The 21625-nt window shown below is 43.2% G+C and overlaps 1 protein-coding gene across 1 annotated transcript in view; it reads right to left on the bottom strand.

Moving 5' to 3' along the window:
• The window catches only part of DSG2 (desmoglein 2), a 35459-nt gene extending 14354 nt beyond the window's left edge, over positions 1-21105 (bottom strand). The window contains exons 1-6 of the mRNA XM_035125364.3: positions 20865-21105; positions 6061-6096; positions 4710-4832; positions 3524-3685; positions 3246-3390; positions 489-655 (exon numbers count right to left, since the gene is read on the bottom strand). Of these exons, the coding sequence (XP_034981255.3) occupies positions 489-655; positions 3246-3390; positions 3524-3685; positions 4710-4832; positions 6061-6096; positions 20865-20903 (672 nt within the window). The 5' untranslated portion in view covers positions 20904-21105. The remainder of the gene's footprint in view (positions 1-488; positions 656-3245; positions 3391-3523; positions 3686-4709; positions 4833-6060; positions 6097-20864) is intronic.
• Positions 21106-21625: the final 520 nt, after the last annotated feature.

Here is a 21625-nt window from a genome sequence, read left to right as displayed (position 1 = left end):
AATTTAATTTTTTTAGACTATTATTAGTAGACATGCCTGATAAACAGCGTTCCTGTGTGCTCTGGCACTTGTCACAGTGTCCCGTTGCACCAGAAACGGTTTAGTCGTGCTGGCCACATGACCCGGAAAGCTGTAGACAAACACTAGCTCCCTCAGCCTGAAAAGCGAGGTGAGCACAGCACCCCATAGTTGTCTTTGACTGGATTTAACTGTCCATTGGTCATTTACCTTTATCTTTCCTACATGCCTGATACCCTTCCCCCCCCACTGTTTTTGTATGCTGCCTTGAGCATTTTTAGAGTAGAAGGGCAGTTTATACTATTTCCTAATATTAGAATCAAGGAAGCAAATCAGTTGATCAGGATCACGGTCTTAAAGGTTATGTTCTTCAGAGGTAATTTATAAAGCGACACCAGTAGCATTTTTACCACATAAAGGAGAAACTGGATAACACAGGGGAGGAATCCAGGAGAGGAAAAAGCATTTACCTCCCTGTCGAGTTGAAAATGTGAAGTCCGGACCTCGCCTGTCGCTCGGATAATTTCAAATGCAGGAGGATTGGCAGGCTCTTGAGAAATAATCTTGAAGGCAATTTTAGAGTTGAGGTTGCCTGGCTCATCTGCATCGGTTGCATCTATCTTTATCACAAGAACACCTAACAATTCAAATTAAACTTAATTATAAAGTCCTGTTGGACGAAATATATTGAACGGAAGGTTTCCAAATGCCCCAAATACTGTACTGAATTTTATATGATGCACTCAAAGATTTAGCTCAGGTACAGATGCTTGGTTGAATAACATACACTGGACCAGGGATAGCTCTCCAGGTGGTGTTGGACTCCAATTCCCAACAGCCCCAGCCAGCATGGCTAATGGGCAGGGGTGATGGGAAGTACAGTCTAGTAGAATTGGGAGGACTGCAAATTTTCTGTTTCTACACTAGACCAAGACATCCAAGTCCTAAGGATTTGTATAATTTAAGATTAGACAAAATTCCCTTGGAATAAATTATAAAGAATGCACTAATACTGTATTTAAAAATAAACACTACGTTAATACCGAGACTGAATAAAATAATATTTATCCCATGGTTTGACTAGTGCTCATGGCAGTGCAAATTTGCTTCCCCCCCCCCGCAACATAGTTCTTAGCTCCATGTCCCATAGCTTCCTTCTGATGAAGATGCTAGAAATAGATGCAAATCAATATCCTGTCCTAAAGAGCTGAGCTAATACTACTGTGGCTTTTTAAAACAGGCAGATTTATTATTCTTGTTATTTGCCTCTGGATCTGGTAGAATGGACTGCATCTCATCAAACTTCAAAATGCTTTCATGTTCGCTCAGATAGGGCTGGGTTGCACAATACCATTCTCGAGCTGTAATCCCTAGCCATGGTAGTGGCTTCCTTCCTGCCCATTTGGCGCAGCTATCCTGCCTCCAACACCATTTTCCTACTTGGGCATTCTCCCTCATGCAACCTCACAGCCATGTTTGTTGCCCCGCCCCCCGGCCCGGGCACTGTCCTGTCCCTGGGGAAAGGTCTGAAGCAGAGAACCTGCCCTAAGCACACAGACACCCTGTACTATTTAGAGCCCCAAGTTCTAAAGCACCATTAATGACTGGCTTGCATGTAGGGTGTTGCAGTTATTTGGGAGTGCAGGCCACGGTTTTCTTTAGACAAAGCACAGCATGTAAGCATGTACGAAGGGTTCTTTGAGGAAAGGTGCTCTCTTTCCCCTATGCCGTGAGTAGACCTTGAAAAATTGTCCTAGCCCACCCCTACCTCCACTGTGCAGCGAGTTCTTTTGTCCAAGGGGCCATTACAAAAAGAGACCTGCTAGCTGTAGTCGGAAGTGGCACAATTCAACATTCTCATTCTCCAGGGTAGATAATAAAGCCTGCACAGTCAGAATGTAAGGCAAATGCACTCTCCCTTCCCAAACTACAGTGGCACCTCTACTTACGAATGACTCTACTTACAAATTTTTCTACTAACGAAGGGAAAAAAAATAGTAAAAAATGGTGGCGCGCTTATGAAATTTTTGACATCCGAACGGCCTCGCTGCCCTGCGCTCACCGCCACCGCTGGATCGAGCCCTTGCCGCCGCTGCGAGGCTGGCCTTCTGCTGGCCTCGCAGGATTGGGGCTTCACCGCCGCTGCGAGGCCGGCCTCCTGCCCTCGGCTTCTCTGCTCGGAGCGCAGCCGGAGCTGCCATGCAGAGGAAGCGCCCTCCGCCCCTCGATGCCTCCCCAGCCTAGGCGCCCACCCGGTACTGCTGGCCCCGCCGGGAGAGGCTCTGCATTGCTGCCGCTGCCAGCACTGAGCCCAAGTCCCACACGGCCTCCGACATCGCCAGGACTGCAATTCCCATCACCCCGCCACCTCTCCCAGTGTGCGGGTGGTGATGCAGAGCCTCTCCCGGTGGAGCCAGCAGTACTGGACAGGCGCCTAGGCTGGGGAGGCGTCGAGGGGTGGAGGGCGCTTCCTCTGCATGGCGGCTCCGGCTGCGCTTCGAGCGGAGAAGCCGAGGGCAGGAGAGGCAGCCTCACGGCGACGGCGGCGCCCCGATCCCGCGAGGCTGGCAGGTTGGCTTTGCAGCGGCGGCGGCAGCAAGGGCCCGATCCCGCGAGGCCAGCAGAAGGCCACCCTCGCAGCAGTGGCGGTGAGCGCAGGGCAGCGAGCGAGGTGAGGCTCCGGAACGAATTAATCCGTTCCCAATGCATTCATATGGGAAACCGTGTTTCGACTTACAAATGTTTCTACATACGAATGTGCATCCGGAACAGATTAAATTCGTAAGTAGAGGTTCCACTGTACTATAATTTTCTAGGCAGCATCACATAACGAAAGAAAGCTTTGGTTTATTTTATCAGTCATCCTGTGTGACCAGGGCAAGGTAGGATGCAAAAGAACAGGGCTCTTGCATCTTTAATAGTTTGCAGAAGCAAGGATTTCAGGTGTACCTTGAACTATTAATCTCTGCTACGTTTTCCAGCATCTTCCCCTCTGAAGACCAACCTCAGACCAATGCGTGTGATGTTCCTAACCTATTGCAATACCATGACCCTGCACATCTGTGTGAAATCAATGAAAGAGACACATCTGCTACTAAGTACAGGATTTCAACCATACACAAGGGACCAAGAGATACGGTAGTTAGGAAAAAGTACAAGGATATGCACAGAAAACAAAATTGCTATCAAGTTAGACTGAAAGTATTAAATAAAGCTCCAGGACTTACCTACTTCAGACAATTCTTCAACAGAGCCCATAAAAACTGACTTTGAAAACTTTGGGTAGTTGTCATTTATGTCTTTAACTTTAATTCTCAAGTCTAATGGTTTTTCCATGTTATTACCGTACTGATCCATTGCATAACCTTTCAGCTGGAAGAATATTGGCAGAAAAGTAAATAATCCATATGTGTGAATTCAAATCAATACAGTAAAAGTTGAATGATGGCAATTGACATCAATCTGAGTGCTTAATAAGAAAAGGAAGACGAATTGCTTCACTTACATGGAACATTGGTGTTTGCTCCCGATCAACTATTCTTGTTATGTTCAGGTCTCCAGTTTTTCCATTAATCACAAACAAATTATATGGTGGTTCGGTGACTCCTGGGCCTGAAATAGTGTATGTAATAACTACCCCAGGGTCACCTTCATGATCAGATCGTATCTGTAAGGAACATGATTAAAATACGTTCAGAGTTTTAGGAAATTAAATGCCCCTGTACAAATAAACAAGATAATTTCTTTGTATACTTGCCTTGGTAGTTAATAAAAAAATTTATAAGTAGAATATCTTGGGCACCTCTCTGCTGCATATCATTAGAAGCCCAACATGGGAAAGGTCAGGGGGATGACATACACAAGCATGTTGCGGGTTGGGACAATACGTGCTCCTGCTTTTAGCCATCACACTATTAGGCAAACACCTGAACATGGCCAAAGAGGTGCAACTACATGGGAATGGTATCTGGTATTCTTCATTGGTATCTGAAGAAGTGTGCATGCACACGAAAGCTCATACCAAAATATAAACTTAGTTGGTCTTTAAGGTGCTACTGAAGGAATTTTCTTATTTTGCTTCGACTCAGACCAACACGGCTACCTACCTGTTACATGGGAATTGTTAGAGAAATCTTTAGGCAGAAGGGAGAAATGTGGAGCTCAGAGAGACAGCAGGAGACTTGCAGAAATGGAAGAATGGTGACTATAGGTAGGGATATATATTGGGAAGTAAGGGTAGGAACAGGCTTTAAAGTGAGGACAAAGAGTTAGTGGAGGATGTGATATCTCATGTCACCAATGAAATGCTATCAGTACAGAACAGTCTGGTGTAAAATCCAGTATTTAATCAGCAATCAATTGACTTGCGTTCCCTATTCCTTCGCTTACCTAGGCTGCTTTCTAGAACAAAGCCCTCACAAGGTGACTTACATAAAGCAATCATAGGGTTATAGCCAACCAAGCTTTATCCAGAGTAGATCCATTGAAATGAATCAACCTAAATTATGTTAATTTCAGTGGGTCTTCCCTGAGTAGGACTAGCATTAGATACAACCCACAGAAATTAACTATTTGTTTTTGTTAAGCAGCCCAGGAAGGAGGTGCTATATGATGATGTCAAAGAGATACCCATTCCCATAGCAAGGCTGCCCCACATCTCTCAGGATTCTGTTCATTTGGCTCTGACTTACTTTAGCAATTGGGTTCTTATTTTCACTCTCTTCGTTGAGGAGGGCAGGTGGGACAATCCATTCCCGCTTCTGTCTAATGTGACCGTCCGAATGAAGGAGCTGCTTGTTGCTACCTCCAGGAATCTGCCAGGAAAGCATATATTTTGATAAATGTTATGTCCGTTAGTTTTTCCAAGTTTGTTTCTGTCAGAATTTTTAGTGAATATTTTATATTATTATATATGATCTGCTTTGAGGTTTTTGTTGACTAAGCAGCATATAAATCTTGTTAAATATAAAAAATATGGAACACTGTGTGCATGTCAACATCCTGAATGAACATCTATAATGAACAAGGTTATTTTAAAAATGCTTTTTTGTATTTTTCCATTTAATAATAATGTGGGGCTTGTTAGAAAAAACAGATGAAATTAATATACTGCGCAGACTAATGGCACAATCCTATGCACATTTTATCCGAAGTCAGCCTCTCCTGGCTTTTAATACCATGAAATGGTGTTCAAAGTGCACCAGCCATGTAACCTCCACCCTCTACTATTCAGTGGTAAGGTCTGAAGGGGCCTTGTAACACATTTTTGTTTGAACTGCCTATGGAAACTTGCTGCTGAATGCAGCGAAGTCAGGAATAGATGATGCACCTCACTGACATGTTATTGCATTTTCAGTGAAGCCCTACAGATGGCAAATTTAAAGGAGGAATTCAATGTTGCACTCTACTGATGGTTCCATTTCTGCTTTCCAGATGTAATGATACCCCCTTCTCCTCCCATGTTCTGTTTTGGAGGCCCTCACAACTCTCCAGAGAGGATTTGGGGGAGACATGGTGGGGGCAGGAAAGCCCTATTGTACCAGCTATGCTTCCTCTAATATGCTGGGTTGGTTGAATCTGGTGCTAAATAATTTATTTTCAAAAGTATATATTTTATTTTTTGTATACAATACAGTACCTAGAATATCTTATTTTGTAAATAAATGCAAGAATACTTTTCCTTAAGGCTTGAAAAGCTTCCCGTGTGTTATTTCCGTGTGTTTATTTATTTTGTGGAAGTGGTTAGGCATTTAACATTCTTTTCCCCCCACCCAGACACCACCATTCGTCTTATGCTCTACATCAGGCATCCCCAAACTGTGGCTCTCCAGATGTTTTGGCCTACAACTCCCATAATCCCTAGCTAACAGGACCAGTGGTCGGGGAAGATGGGAATTGTAGTCCAAAACATCTGGAGGGCCGAAGTCTGGGGATGCCTGCTCTACATACATTCCCTTCTACCTGAATTCATTCCCCTCTCTTTGCAGCTTCATTTTGGAAGGATTTTTGTTCCATTCATTACAATTTCACACCATCTCCTACCTCTATGTGAAGTCCATTCCCAAAGATGGCACAGCTCTGAAAAATAATAATATAGAAATGTATTTTTGAAAGCTACAAAACAAGCATGAGAGTTAAAATAACTGTGCACAGTGTCAGAGAAATTCAGCAAATGCATTTTTCCTTGTTCGTCCACCCAGTAATGTTAAAACTGAATACAATAGAACAAACAGTAAAGCTTAAAGATTATCTTATTAAAATCCATCCAGGTACCAGCTGGTCCTGCTTAGCTTCCCAGATTGTATGAACAGGGTAGTATGGCCAAATCCAAAACAGGCTTAATTTAATTTATTTCCACATTTAAAAGAGTCATGAGACAAAACACTGCTATTTGACTTATCAGTTCTATGAATAAACCACCTTTGGAGACTTTGCCCTTGCTTCAACTCAAGCTTGATACACATAGTACAATAAATGAACAGCTGCTGCAAAAGTTTACAAAATGGCAGCCTTATACAGAGTTCCTTCCTATAATGAAAACTATAGAGATGCTAATAATATAGAGATGTAATTATGGATTGCTCTCCCCTTCACACAACTGAATGATTGTTGCTTAACAAGCTGAGCCAGGATGCTCCACTGTTAGGCTGCAGTTCTCCTTGGGACATTCCCCCTCCTGGGCAACTTCTCATCCTCCATCCAGGAATGCTTAATGATTTTCCTGCCACTTGCAGCATTTGTAATGCACTGTGTAAGATGCTGTGTGATACGTGGCTGTATTTTTTATTGCTTCTTTTCTTACATTATATTTTACTGTATTACAATTTGAATTTAACACAGGAAGACAGAACATGAGAATAAAAAGAAGCAACAAAAATACATTTACAAATCAATATATTTCATACAGGCGTACTCTGAACTACCTGAAAGCTCACAGACCACTAATGGTCTGTCAACCGCAATTTGGGAACCCCTGGTATGATTTATCAATGTTTTAAAATGTAAATCGCTAACAAGTGATTAATAAATGTAATTTATCATCATGCTGCTCTTTAATGACCTTCTGCCAGGTGATGGCTAAAACCTCCCTGCTTAGCAAGGCTTTGGGGACATGAATGATATTAAGCCCTTGCACTAGACTGGGTTTTAAGTGGCTGCACTGAATTGTTTTCATTGCTGAACAACGTCTAAAATAGCTGCCTCATTCATATATTTCTATATTGGGCTGCTTTTTGAAATGTAGATGAAAAAGAAATATTTAAAAAAAATAGATGGTGTTTTGTTTTGGATAGCTCAGAGTGCTTTATACCCGGAGCAGAAAGATAAAGTTGGCCATTTTATTACCCCCCCTTTTAGGTGGAGACTAGGGAGATCATCACGACAGAGATTAGATCTGAACTAGGGACTTTGAACTATGGCAGTAGTATTATGGATGTATACTTCCTACAACAAGCCCCCCCCCAGAGCTGAACAAAGAAAGACCATTTTTTACAAGGATAATTTCCTGTCAAGTCCCACATTTCCATAACCATCTCTTGGCAAACTTTACATTCAACAAACCTGCATGTGTTAACTGATCCAATCAAACTGAATTTCAACAGGCAGGTGAAGACTTCTTCAAAATCTTCTAGTAACCACCCTAGAAGCCTGTGCTACAGCCCTGAGCTGTGGCTCCTCAAATAAGAACCAGGAAGGAAAGACTCCTTTGTTGCCAAGTAAACCTTGGGTATTGTCCCCACATGCATACCCGGCCTCCGCTGTCTGGCATTCACCCAGATGTGCACCTAGTCAGGCCTCAAGGAGACCCTCCAGCATAATGCACTGGCAGAGACCTGAATTGGTGCCCCCAATCCAATTCTGCTTCAGTAAACCTGGGCTTTTTCTGCTTCCTCACCTGCACGAAACCAATGCAAATTTGGCAAGCAAGCCACACCTCTCCCTGAATACAAATTAAATTTACCCAACAGTATGGAGCAGGCAAAAAAGGAGACCCTATGATAGGGTGCTCCCCAAATCCTAAGCAGACAACAGCTCTCACTGCATAAATGGAGGGTAGGCACTTTGAATGCAAAAAGTATGAGGTCAGTGGAGTGACATTCTCCTATTCTGTATATCAAATAAATTTATTCATTTCTGCCAACTCCCGATACAAGGATAGCCTTGAATTGGAAATTTTCAGTGTGGCTTGAGTGTCTACTAGCCAGCAAGTCGTGCAATACTTGCTTAAATAGTGGTTCACCCAATATAAGCTCACTGTGTGGCACCGGAACCTGCAGCAACCTTGTGGTTTGTGTACTGGCGACCTGTGTCAGCAGCAAGTCAGCAAAGTAAGATTAGATTTCACAAAAAGAATGGAAGAGAATCCATGCACAAGTTGCATTTACCACATGGCAGTATGGTCAACAATATGCATCTTTATAAAAAAACAATTTGAGTTAATGAGCTTTCATTCATTCAGATCATGAGTTCTGCTGACTTTTCTTTCAGAACGGGATCATAAACATGCCAGGGCGAAAACAGAACTTCCAAATAAAAAGGAAGAGCTTATACCCATATTAACATTTTCTGATGTTGGGAAATATGCTTTACATTCAAACTTTTAACATCAGAAGACACACACCCTTTGTAAGCGACTGTAAACTGTGTTGCAGGAACTGGCAGCCTATACAATAAGTATTCATTTGGGCAGCTCCCTAACTTCAATGCAGACATTTGTGTGTGTCCATATTAAATCATTGTTTTGCAAGTCCCAGCACGCTTCCAAGTTGTGTTTCTAACCTAGGGGAGGTTTCTGTTTCAGGGTGGATTTCTTTGTTTTGGGTGAGAAATGCATTTTCTTTGTCTTGTGTGAAAGCTACCCTGCCCTTGCATTACTAAACGTTCTGTCATAACACAGTTGAAACTGATTCATGCATTTTCTCGGGATTGTACAGGTATGAACCAGCAGAAGGTTCTGTAAAGACTTGTGAGCTTTAGCTCAAAATGGAAGTGCGTTAAGTACACAGACGACGAAAATCTTTTCTGCCCACTTGGAGAACTTTGCACACCTTCCCTTACAGACATTTCTTATGAGATAAAATAAAGCAGACTTAAATTGGGATTTTAATCCCACGAGCAGGAGCATTCTATCATGTTGAACCAACATGGGAGTCAACATTGCAAATAATATTTGTACAGTTGCTAAACATCAATGCCAAAAGGGCTGGTCAGACTAAGCTGTCACACAGAATTGCTTTCCAAAATATTTCCACTATCTAAAACAAACCAGAAAGCAGCCTTGCAGTGAAACAGTAAAAGCTACAGTTCCCTTTCAAAGGCCCTGGCATCGGCCTCAGCGGGGGAGGGCGGGATACAAATAAAAATGTATTATTATTATTATTATTATTATTATTATTATTATTATTATTATTATGTGACACTTTTCCTTTGGTTTTACATGCAAGGGCTCTTGAAGGGCCAATCTAGAGAGGCAGCTAAATATGTCTGTAACATGCATGTTTAAAAAACAACAGAAATAGCATGAGGCTGGTGTGGACTGATGAATTATGAAGATCGCAGCAGACACACAGAGAGAATTTAACACTTTCGTCTGTACTACATTCCTGAAGAAAAGTCCTTTTCTGAAGCCTCTGTTCGTGGGTGGGAAGGGAAGGCATCATTGGGGGATTTCCAGTGCAAACACCAGTTGCAGAGGAGAGATTAAATGCAAGGAAACCTCTAATGCCCCATAGAGATAACCATCTCTTCTCCCTCTCTTTTCCTTCCTTTTTACTTTCCTCCCTAAGATGCCTGCAGGCTTACTATCTAAAAATAAGGGCAAGACAAGTCTTTATTTCTTAATTTTTGAAAAGCACCTAGCAATTTTAGGTGCTTTCTAAAAACAGCAAGGGTTGTACGCATACAAATGCAGAATGCGAATGATACAAATGAATGTATCACAGAGACACATGAAGAGAACCAGTACTGTATGTCTTGAAGAGAAGTTTGTCTTGAGCACATACTGTATATATTTTGTGGCAAGCAGGGGATCATGCTGCCATGTGTTATGCCAAGGGTGGGGCACCTCTGCTCCATGAGTCAAATTTGGCACGATTCCCAATTTGGCCCATGAGGCTGTTTTGCCCAAACCACACCCACATGGCTCGCACCTAATAGGTGTGGGGAAGGCAGAAATGCAGGTGCAAAAGAACAATTGTGAATCAGCCCCAATGGGTTTGGCTGTGCTATGGATTTCCTGATCAGGAATGCAGCCATTCCTGCCCAAGGTACTAACAGCAAGTTGCCCCAGTGGGATCAGCTGTGTTACCGAGCTCTCAAGGAAGGAGACCTCCCTTCCTAGCCCAGCTGAACTTCTGACTCTTACCTGTCTTTACTCACCATTCATGGAGTTGCCAGTGCTGGCAACTAGGTCCAACTGAAAGGCTGCAGCTCAGCCAAGGGCTCCATTCAACCCTCTCCCTCAACTTAACCCTCTCTCAAAACAAGTTCACACCAAGCATGTGTTTGGGACACTCTTCTGAATTCCCATTAACCTCAACCACAAAAATGCCAAATAAAAACTACAACAATGTAACACTACTATTGGACAAAAGCACATATATTGAGGGATTTTTTTTGATCCCCTGCTAAATTTGCCCATTTGCCCTCTGACGAAGAAATGACCAGTCCATAATTTTAACGGTACGTTTATTGTAGCTGTGAGAGACAGAATAACAACAGAAAAAAACCCAGAAGACAAAAGTCAGAGATGTGCATTATAATGAGTGAAATAAGTATTTGATTCCCTATCAACCAGCTAGATGTCAGGCTACCTGGTATCTTCACTGTATGTAACAAGCTGAGATTAGAAGCACCTGCTGTAAGGGAGATGTCTTACCTGTAATCCCAGCTCATTACAGCACCTGTACAAAATATACACCTGTCAACAGAAGCAATCAATCCAGCAGATTCCAAAGTAGCCACCATGACCAAGACTAAAGAGCTGTCCAAAGATGTCAGGGACAAGATTGTAGACCTGCACAAGGCTGGACTGGGCTACAAGACTATTGCCAAGCAGCTTGGTGAGAAGGTGACAACAGCTGGTGCAATAATTCGCAAATGGAAGAAACAAAAAATAACTGTCAACCTCCCTTGGTCTGGGGCTGCATGCAAGATCTCATCTCGTGGAGTTGCAATGATCAGGAGAACGGTGATGAAGCAGCCCAGAACTACATGGAGGGACGGGACTTGTCAATGATCTCAGGGCAGCTGTGACCAAAGTCACCATGAAAACAGTTGGTAACACACTACGCTGTGAAGGACTGAGATCTTGCAGAGCCTGCAAGGTCCCCTTGCTCAGGACAGCACATGTACAGGGCCTCTGCAGTTTGCCAATGCACATCTGAATGACCCAGAGGAAAACTGGGTGAAAATGTTGTGGTCAGATGAGACCAAAATCGAGCTATTTGGCATCAGCTCAACCTGCCATGTTTGGAGGAGGAGGAATGCTGCCTACGACCCCAAGAACACCATCTCCACTGTCTAACATGGAGGGGGACATATTATGCTTTGGGGGTGTTTTTCTGCTAAGGGGACAGGACACCTTCACCGCATCGAAGGGACAATGGACGGGACCATGTATCATCAAATCTTGGGTGAGCACCTCCTTCCCTCACCCAGGGCATTGAAAATGGGTCGAGGATGGGTATTCCAGCTTGACAGTGACCCAAAACACACAGCCAAGGCAACAAAGGAGTGGCCAAGAAAAAGCACATTAAGGTCCTGGAGTGGTCTAGTCAGTCTCCAGACCTTAATCCCATCAAAAATCTGTGGCGAGAGCTGCTGAAGGTTTGAGTAGCTACACATCAGCCTCGAAATCTTATTGACTTGGAGAGGATCTGCAAAGATGAGTGGGACAAAATACCTCCTGAGATGTGTGCAAACCTGGTGGCCACCTACAAGAAACGTCTGACCTCTGTAGTTGCCAACAAGTGTCTTGCCACCAAGTACTAAGTCATCTTTTGCAAAGGGATCAAATACTTATTTCACTCATTATAATGCACATCAATCTCAGACTTTAGTCTTCTGGGTTTCTGGGGTTTTTCCTGTTGTTATTCTGTCTCTCACAGCTACAATAAACCTACCATTAAAATTATGGGTGGTCATTTCTTTGTCAGAGGGCAAACGGGCAAATTTAGCAGGAGATCAAATACTTTTTCTCCTCACTGTACTAGATTATCTCCTTGACTTTGCACAACCACTTGTTTCCCAAATCACATAGTACAAATGGAGGAAACTTTCTGGAAAAATTAACCCAGCAAATTCTATGGAAGTAAAACACACCTGCCAACGTGCCTCAAATGTCTTGTCTCAAATGTTTAACTTGCTCAAAATAAGCCACTTCTTATCCTTTCCACCCCAAATTTGGGATGGACCATCCTCAAACCCACCTCTCATAAACTGACAAGTTTCAGATCAGTCCACTAAACCATTTTTCTAACTATATGCCATAGAACATGCCCCCCTTGATCTCTAATCATAACGGTGGCATGCAAACCAGCCGATTCACTTTATTAACATAGTGCCACAATTGTAGCCCTAGAATTACTATTCAATAAATACAAACATTACTATGCAACAAATACAAAAATGGTGTTTGACTTTCCATTCCTACTGGGAAGAATAAGGTCATGGGAGCAGGGAGCATATGCTCCCTTCTCAGTCTCATTTAGTTTCAAGCCTTCATTTATCTGCACTGTCACTGCCTTGCTACAGATTTATGATTGTTCAATAACGTGTTCCTTTTATTCCATTTTATGCATCATGTCTGCATTTGGGGGTGAGGATATCAGCATGCCCCTTTTCCTCACACGATACAGGTAAAAACTTGTCCGAGACAGGAAATTAAGGTCTGCCTATATGCAGGTGATGTAGTATTAACAAATACTGAAGCTGAAATATGCCTAACAGAATGTTTAAATATTGTTGATGAATTTAATCAAACAACAAAATACAAATGACAAAACTTTTAGCCTTTCATCTTACAGATGAAGTATTGAGAGACTTAGAAGATAAAACAAAAATTCAAGTTCATAATAGAATAGATCAGTGAAACATTTAGGGATTGCCTTTTCTAAAGCAAACAAGCAATTATTGAGGTGTAAATTATAGACTAGAGGGCAAGATCAAGGAGAGATTAGAAAGGAGACATTTAAATTTTCTGGAAGAATTACAGCAATGAAGTTGAATATTCACACACACACACACCACATATTACTTTAGCAATAAAATAAAATTGGATTAATGGCAACAGCTGATAAAAAACTAAGAATAAAACTAATGGGTATAAATAGGAGAAAAGGGACCCTTTCTTTACTGAATATGAAGCTATTTTCAAGCTTATTGTCTAGTATGGATCTGTGATGTCTTTCTTTTGTAAGGTTCTTAAGATATCCTATATCAAAACCACAGGAGAAGGAAACACATAGTATATTACAAATAAAATAAAATACTGGTTGCTGTAGAAACAGATCAAATGTTAGTGTCGACTGAAAACTACCTTTTATATATAAATAAATCAGGGTGGATTTGATTTAAATCAAATCGATTTAAATCACTAGTCAGCAAGATTTGATTTAAATCATTTTCTTTACAGAAAGATTCATTATTGCTGGTATAATCTTAATATTTACAACCAGATGAAGGTTTCATTTTTGGAATAATAAATTTTCAGAGTAGTTTTTACAGTTATGTCAAAAATTACTGATTTGGTTATACACTGACAGATAGTTATGAAATTATTGTGAGGTTTAGTAAGTTAACTATTTATATTCGGGCAACTTTTCTGCTGTACTTTATTGGAAGGAGAAAAATAACAATTTCCTTAATAACAATTTAAACAATTGATTTATCTAAAACAATAACATTATAGCATATGTATCCATGTTTGTTAACTGATGTGGTTAAACCAGGGGTCAGCAAACTTTTTCAGCAGGGGGCCGGTCCACTGTCCCTCACACCTTGTTGGGGGCCGGACTATATTTTGAAAAAAAATATGAACAAATTCCTATGCCCCACAAATAACCCAGAGATGCATTTTAAATAAAAGGACACATTCTACTCATGTAAAAACACCAGGCAGGCCCCACAAATAACCCAGAGATGCATTTTAAATAAAAGGACACATTCTACTCATGTAAAAACACCAGGCAGGCCCCACAAATAACCCAGAGATGCATTTTAAATAAAAGGACACATTCTACTCATGTAAAAACATGCTGATTCCTGGACCGTCCGAGGGCCGGATTTAGGAGGTGATTGGGCCACATCCGGCCCCCGGGCCTTAGTTTGGGGACCCCTGGGTTAAACAATTTTTTTAAAAAAAAAACACCTTAGACTGAGTTTTAGCACACATAAAAAACTTAAAACAAATCCTTATTTCCTGATGAATATCCTTTGGACTATAATGTAACTCAAACAGAAAACTATCTTTAGAAAGATTTTTCCTCCAAAAGCATTTTATTTAAATTTAAATAAAAAAAACCAATTTAAATAAAAAAATTCTTATTTAATTTTTTTAAAAAAATCCGATTTTATTTATTTATTTATTTTTTAAGTCATTGATTTCTTTCCACCCTGAAATAAATATAATTGCCATTCTAACATTAGCAGTTTCATCTTTCACCTGAAGAGTGACCTTTCCATGTTGGCATGCAAGATATGAGTTTCTGTTTTATTAAGCATTTACATCAGTGGCATGGCAGGATTAAATGAGGGTAACTTGCCACATATTTTCATGTAAGGATTTACAGGATAGCTAAATGATGGGTAATTAGACCCAGAGAACTAAAACCAGACGGAGAAGTAAATAACCCTGTGCTGTGGAAAAGGAAGTGAAACAATTCCTTATTTACTGGGCAAGGACTTGCAGCGTTAGCATCTATGCATATTTACTCACGAGAATCACTGCTGTAAGTTCAAGAGTATGCTGCAGTGAGTTCAAGTGAAGCCTCTGGAAGCTGCCCCTGCTATAATGAGAATGTCAAAGAAACCCCGAGGAGCTGAATATCGGAAGGGAGCAAAGAAGTGTATGTATGTGCATATGTATACAAATGTCGGGTGTGTGGGGGTCGAACTGAGTTTTTGACCAGGGTGAAAGAAAGCCTAGTTCAGGCTTCCTCAACCCTCCAGATGTTTTGAGACTACAATTCCCATAATCCCTGACCACTGGTCCTGCAAGCTAGGGATCATGGGAGCTGTAGGCCAAAAACATCTGGAGGGCCCAGATTGAGGAAGCCTGGCCTAGTTTAACCCCTACAACATTGTAGCCAACAGTAGGCCTAACTGCTCTTGCATCTCAGACCTCAGTAGCCACCATGGAATAAATCATCAGCAACATCTCTTGGGCTGCAAGAAGTTTCAACCACTGACCTTACAAGAAGTACCTATGAACATGATTAACATATAGCAAATGGAAATCACAACATTTCTCTAGAGCAGGGGAAGGCGGCCCAATCGCCTTCTCAATCCGGCTCGCAGACGGTCCGGGAATCAGCGTGTTTTTACATTAGTGGAATGTGTGCTTTTATTTAAAATGCATCTCTGGTTATTTGTGGGGCACAGGAATTTGTTCACCCCCCCCCCCCATATAGTTCACCCCACCACATGGCCTAAGGGATGGTGGACCGGCCCATGGCTGAAAAAGGTTCCTGACCCCTGCTCTAGAGCATGGTTTTCCAAACTTGGGTCTCCAGTTGTTTTTGGACTACAATTCCCATCATCCCTGGCCACTGGTCCTGCTAGCCAGTCCAACAACAGGTGGAGACGCAGGTTTGGGAAACCCTGCTCTAGAGATAACACACGGACTAGTGTGCCAACTCTCCACTCTCAAGTCAAGGGGGAATTCCAATACTGGGGAAATTACATATAGGCTCAATTTGCATGTAATGCTGAGCACAACTGTGAATGTGATAGCATGCAGGCTCTTGGGGAGGAAGCTGCAGGCACTCTGCTCCTCTCCTCCAGTTCTGCCACTGCTGTGAGCTAAATCATGCTTTGGCTTAGTGCACTGGCTTAGTGTACTCTTCTCCAGACAAACCATGAACTTGTAAATGGTTTGTCAGGAATGAGATAAAGAGTGAGCCTGGATGACACACAAAGCTAAATTATGGCTTAGCTTGCAGAAGTGGAGGTGGGTGAGAAAAAGGCCATACTGTTTCTCTCAGAGTGATACTCAATCCATTCCTAGAACAGTATGTAACATGTAGTTTTGCCCTTAAGTAAGTCAATGGCATCTCGGCATTATCAGTTCCAATACTGAACATATGATGTAGGAAGAGGCCTACTGGACCAGATCAAGGCTCCATCTAATTCAGGCCATAGGTTTTCCATCCTTACAATAGCCTATCCACAGTTGCTTTCCAGCAACTGGGGACTCTATTTAGTTATAGCTACTGGTCCTCCATGAATTTATCTACCTGTAATTGACTTGTAAAGTTGCTAAAGATAGGACCAAAAACACACCTGTCGCAGATAATGTGATAATAATTATAATTAAATTTATCATGTCTTGTGTGAAGAAGTCCTTCCTTTTGTCTGTCCTGAATCTACCTCCAATGAATTTCAAGGGGCTACTGCAAATTATAGTGTAATGGGGGGGGCAGTCTCTGCCCACTTTATCCATACCATGTATACATATTTTTATTGAAATATTACCAGCTACACTTCCTTAAAAATACAGGGCGATGCACACCATGCAGATGTAACAATAAAAACATTCATAAAATGTTAAAACAGGATTAATAATAATAATAATAATAATAATTTATACACTGCCCATCTGGCTGGGTTTCCCCAGCCACTCTGGGCAGCTCTCAACTAAATATTAAAAATGCTTTGAAGGCCTGTCTAAATAACATTGTTTTTATGTAAAAAAAATCCCTTCAGTAGCACCTTAAAGACCAACTAAGTTTTTATTTTGGTATGAGCTTTTGTGTGCATGCACACTTTTTATTGTTTTTTATGTTATTTACTTTTTATTGTTTTTATGTGACAGCTCAAAGAAGGCAGGGATGAAACCTGCTGAATCTCTACTAAAAGGAAGTTACAAAAATGCAGTCACAAAAAACAAGGCGGGTCCTGAAATTATACATTTCAGGTGTCAAAGGGCAGTGGAGAATCATCATTCCCATCAGCAAGTTGCAAGAGTGACTTGTCTACAGGTAGGAATTCTCTGCATATGTTGGGAAGTATATTCTGTTCTTTATCATTGCATCATTTTTTCTAGGGCTGAACCATGACATCAGTAAGATGTTCCAGGGCAAGTGGAATGAAACCAGTCAGACAAAACCCCCAGGGCACAAATTAAGGAATGGTGGTTGCATGGTGTATATTGCTTCACAAGATGTATAGGAACCAACACTCTTCTCTGGAATATTTGTCATTTCCTCAAAGTTTTATATGAGTCAGGACGTGTCTGGGTTCAGTTTCCCTATGCAAAGTACACCACAGGGTGATGTACCAGTAATTGAGAAGAACATCAAGAGATGTTTCCAGACATGTAGATGCCGAAATGTTTTAATCTACTGTATTTTCCTGATAATTTTAATTATTTTAAAATGTTTTTAATTGCTTTGAACTGTTTTTAATTGGCAATTCTAATATTTCTTGTAAACTACTTGATACAATCAAGAGGTATATAAATTTTGTAAAATAAATAAATATTTGCTAAGCTGACAGCAACAATGGTTTTGTATTATTATTACTGTATTATTACTTTGAGGAAGGAGTGGTTTCAGTTCCAAACTTGTCTATTTCAAGAAGATCTTCAATAAGATAAAAGATGTGGAACAGAGTGTCTGGTATTTCCAGCAGTAGGTGGGCGAGGAAAAAATTAAAAATTATTTCTTCTGAGAGAGAGAGAGAGAGAGAGAGAGAATGAGAGAGAGAGAGATTGAACTATCTTGGGCAGCATAAGCCAGAGAAAACACATTGCTTTTACAATGATCCAGCAAATGCCCATAAAATTAGAAACAGAGTTGGAAGGGACCATGGGCGTACCCAGGATCAAAGCTAGGGGGGGCACACCAGCCACGCCCCCCCAGCCACCCGATTGGCTAGCTGGCAATGACATGGCCAGGATCCCCCAGGAGGCATGGTCAATGTCCACGCCCCCCATAGGAAAGGGGTCCGTTTGCAAGGCAGCACACGGAGCCACCTGCGCTTGCTCTCCTGCCTCACCCGCTCCTTTAATGGCAGTGGTGACTAAAATGAGGCAGCAGCAGGGAAGCTGCCTCCGTTGAAGGAAACCTGGACCTGGACCTGGGCTAACTTCAGCCCACACTCTTTCAAGTCACAGCGAGCACAGCACAGAAAGTGCTGCCCCACAATGCTCCATGGCACTTCATTTGCAAATGAGGTGCCGCGGAGCATTGTGGGGCAGCACTTTCTGTGCTGTGCTCGCTGTGACTTGAAGGAGTGTGGACTGAAGTTAGCCCAGGTCCAGGTCCAGGTTTCCTTCAACGGAGGCAGCTTCGCTGCTGCCGCTGCCGTTTCACTTCAGCCAAGCAGGCTGAGGCGGAGCACAGCAGGCAGTGCCCCTGCCTGTCCTCTCCAGCTGCCCTGCTTCTAGGGGGGGCAGCTGCCCCCCTGCCCCATGCTGGGTACACCCATGGAAGGGACTCCAAAGGCCATCTAGTCCAACCCCTTGCAATACAGGGAACTCAACTAGAGCATCCATGACAGATGGCCATCTAAACTCTGCTTGAAAACCTCCAAGGAAGAAGAGTCCACTACCTTCTGGGGAGTCTGTTCCACTGTCAAAATGTTTTTCCTGCTGTTAAGTCAGAATCTCCTTGCTTGTAACTTGAAGCCATTGATACAGGTCCTACCCTCTGGAGCAGGAGAAAACAAGCTTGCTCCATCTTCCATGTGACAACCCTTAAGATATTTGAAGGTGGCTATCGTATCTCCCTCTCAGCTTCCTGTTTTCCAGGCTCAACATACCTGACTCACTCAGCCGTTCCTCATAAGGCTTGGTTTCCAGACCCTTGATCATTTTGGCTGCCCTTCTTTGCACACATTCCAGCGTGACAATATCCTTCTTAAATTGTGGCACCCAGAACTGGACACAGTACTCCAGGTGTGGTCACACCAAGGCAGAATAGAGTGGTACTACGTATTACTTCTCTTGATCTGAACACTATACTTCTGTTGATGCAGCAACTATAATAGCATTAGTTAAGTTTGTTTTTGCTGCTGCATCACACTGCTGACTCATCTTAAGCTTGTGGTTCACTAAGACCCCTTTTCATATGTATTACTAGTAAACCAGGTATTAGTTTAAATTATTAGTTTAAAATGTTTTACTGGTTGCTAGTCCACATATAGATTCTTAACCATAAGAACCTAAGAGAAGTCCCAAGTGAAGCAAACCAAGTGTTCATCATCTAGTCTGGCATCCTGGGTTGTACTCAACTGAGCCCTACTCAGAGCAGACTCATTGAAATTAATAAACCTGAGTCGTGTTTATTAATTTCAATGGGTCTACTCTGTGTGAGACTAGCATCAAACACCACTCACTGTTTCCTGCAGTGACCAACCTGATGATTCCACCAAGAAGCTCACAGAGAGGGTATGAAGGTAACAGGTTTCTGCCCAACAGTGCCCTTCCCCTGCATGCAGTTTCTGAACATGGCCATTCCACCACTTAAAAAATAAAATCTTTACATTTACATCCAGCCTGTCCTCCAGGGAGCTTGCATGAGATTTCCCCTCCATTTTATTTTTCACAACCACCCTGTGCAGTAGGATAGGCTGAGAGGTCACTCAGTGAGCTTGCTGGCCAAGTGGGGATTCGAACCTGGTTCTTCTCCACCCTAAGAAACTACCTTTTACTGAATCAGACCATAGTTCATTTCAGTACTGTCTGCACTGGCTGGCGGTGGCTTTCCAAGGATTCAGGCAGGCGGAGCCTCTCCCAGCCCTACCTGAAGGGGCCAAGGAGTGAACTTGGGCCCTTTCGCATGCAAGGCAGATGGCTCCTTGGCCTAACATAACCTATCAGTAACCACCACACCACACTGTCTAATGCCTGTCAATAGATCTCCATGTCCTGCAGGGAACACACAGCTAGAACAAAGTAAACAAAACAAACAAACCCCCCTACAGTTACTTTCCTATTTACAAAGACTTTCCTTCATAGCTACCTGGAGGTGACCAGACAATAGATTATTGTCGCTCCACCCCCGCCCAGAAAGGCTCTTGGCAGAGAACCGGGAGAGACGGCCAAGCTAGCAGCAACTTGCCTGGAGGGATTCAGCTCCCGCCACCTAGACGGCAAGTCAAGTCCCCCCCCCCCAAAAAAGTCTAATCTCTTGACAGAATATTCCCCCTTAAGTTGGTTGAAATAAAAGCAGGGCTCCAGGTTGCGCTTTTTAGAAAAAACGAACGAACGTGCGCGTGGTGAATTGTTTTTCCTGCAACAACGGCCGAACCTCTAAGCCACCCATTTCCCAACGTTTCCCGCGAAGGCGAAGTTTGTGACACACACCCCCCGGCCGGTTGTGACCCCGAGAGCCCCTCGCCGAGGGGCGTTTCCGGACGGGCGCGCAGCCATTCCTGCTCCCTCGCCGAGGTTCTCGGGCGTGGCGCGCGCTCCTACGCTCCAGGAGCAAAAAGCCTTCCGCCAACCAGCAGCCAAGCCTGTTACTCGCCTGCGGGGCGACCTTTTCCCTCCCTATGCTTCGAAGTGCGGAATAAAACTGGGAAAGTTAAGCTCTCTCCGCACGCACACAGACAAACCCACCCCCCAATATATTTCTCGGGCAAATCTGATAGTGGGGAAACTCCGGGTGGGCTTCATAACTCACCACGAGCAGCAAAATCCCAGGTCCGAGATGGCAAGCCATGGCGAGAGCCCTTTGCTGCCTCCTCCGGCCCCTGCTCCGAATCCCAAAGCAGTAGAAGCAGCGGCCCGGCGCCCTCCCGGAGAGGAAGAAGTTTAGGTGCCTTCTTCGCTGCGGGCGTCCAGCTACCCCCTCTCCTTCCCCCGGTGGTGGTGATAAGAAAATGGGGCCGGCCGCAGCTCCGGCAGGAAAGGCGAGCCGTCGAGGGGCGGAGTGTAGCGCTTTGGGAGGGTTCACCTGGAGGGTGCGCGGAGCTACCCCGCCCTCTGGCCCTGTGTGATACGGCCCTACCCGGTGCAGAGGCTTTTGGCTCCGGAAGGCAGCCTTTCTCCAGAGTCGTTCCCGCCTTTGATCTTTTCCGAGGGAGAGGGAAAGTGAGGAAAGGGTGTTTTGTCCGCCCTTGGGTTCGCAGCCTGAGACCTTACTGCATACGGCAGAGCCTGACTGAGAAAACCTACGCAGCTCTCTCGCCCCACTCTCCCAAGTTCCATATCACCAACTAACAGAAGACCTTAAGCTAAGGCATTTGGATCTTTCCCAGAAACATCCTGACATCTCCTCCCCACTCCAGTCTTCGCCTTTAACCTTCCAGCCGGAGGAAGAGTTTTGAGGAATCCCGAAGCTTGCTTACTTCTTTGTGACTATATGCAGTGCCAGGAAACATGCATGATGTGAAGGAAAGACGAAAGCAGAGAAAATGCTGTGAAATGGGTAACACTGGGGTG

The sequence above is a fragment of the Zootoca vivipara genome, chromosome 8 (genome assembly GCF_965207765.1).
Source record: "Zootoca vivipara chromosome 8, rZooViv2.hap1.1, whole genome shotgun sequence".
Taxonomy (NCBI): Eukaryota; Metazoa; Chordata; class Lepidosauria; order Squamata; family Lacertidae; genus Zootoca; species Zootoca vivipara.
The sequence above is the reverse complement of the archived record's forward strand: the minus strand, read 5'-3'. Positions and strand labels throughout refer to the sequence as shown.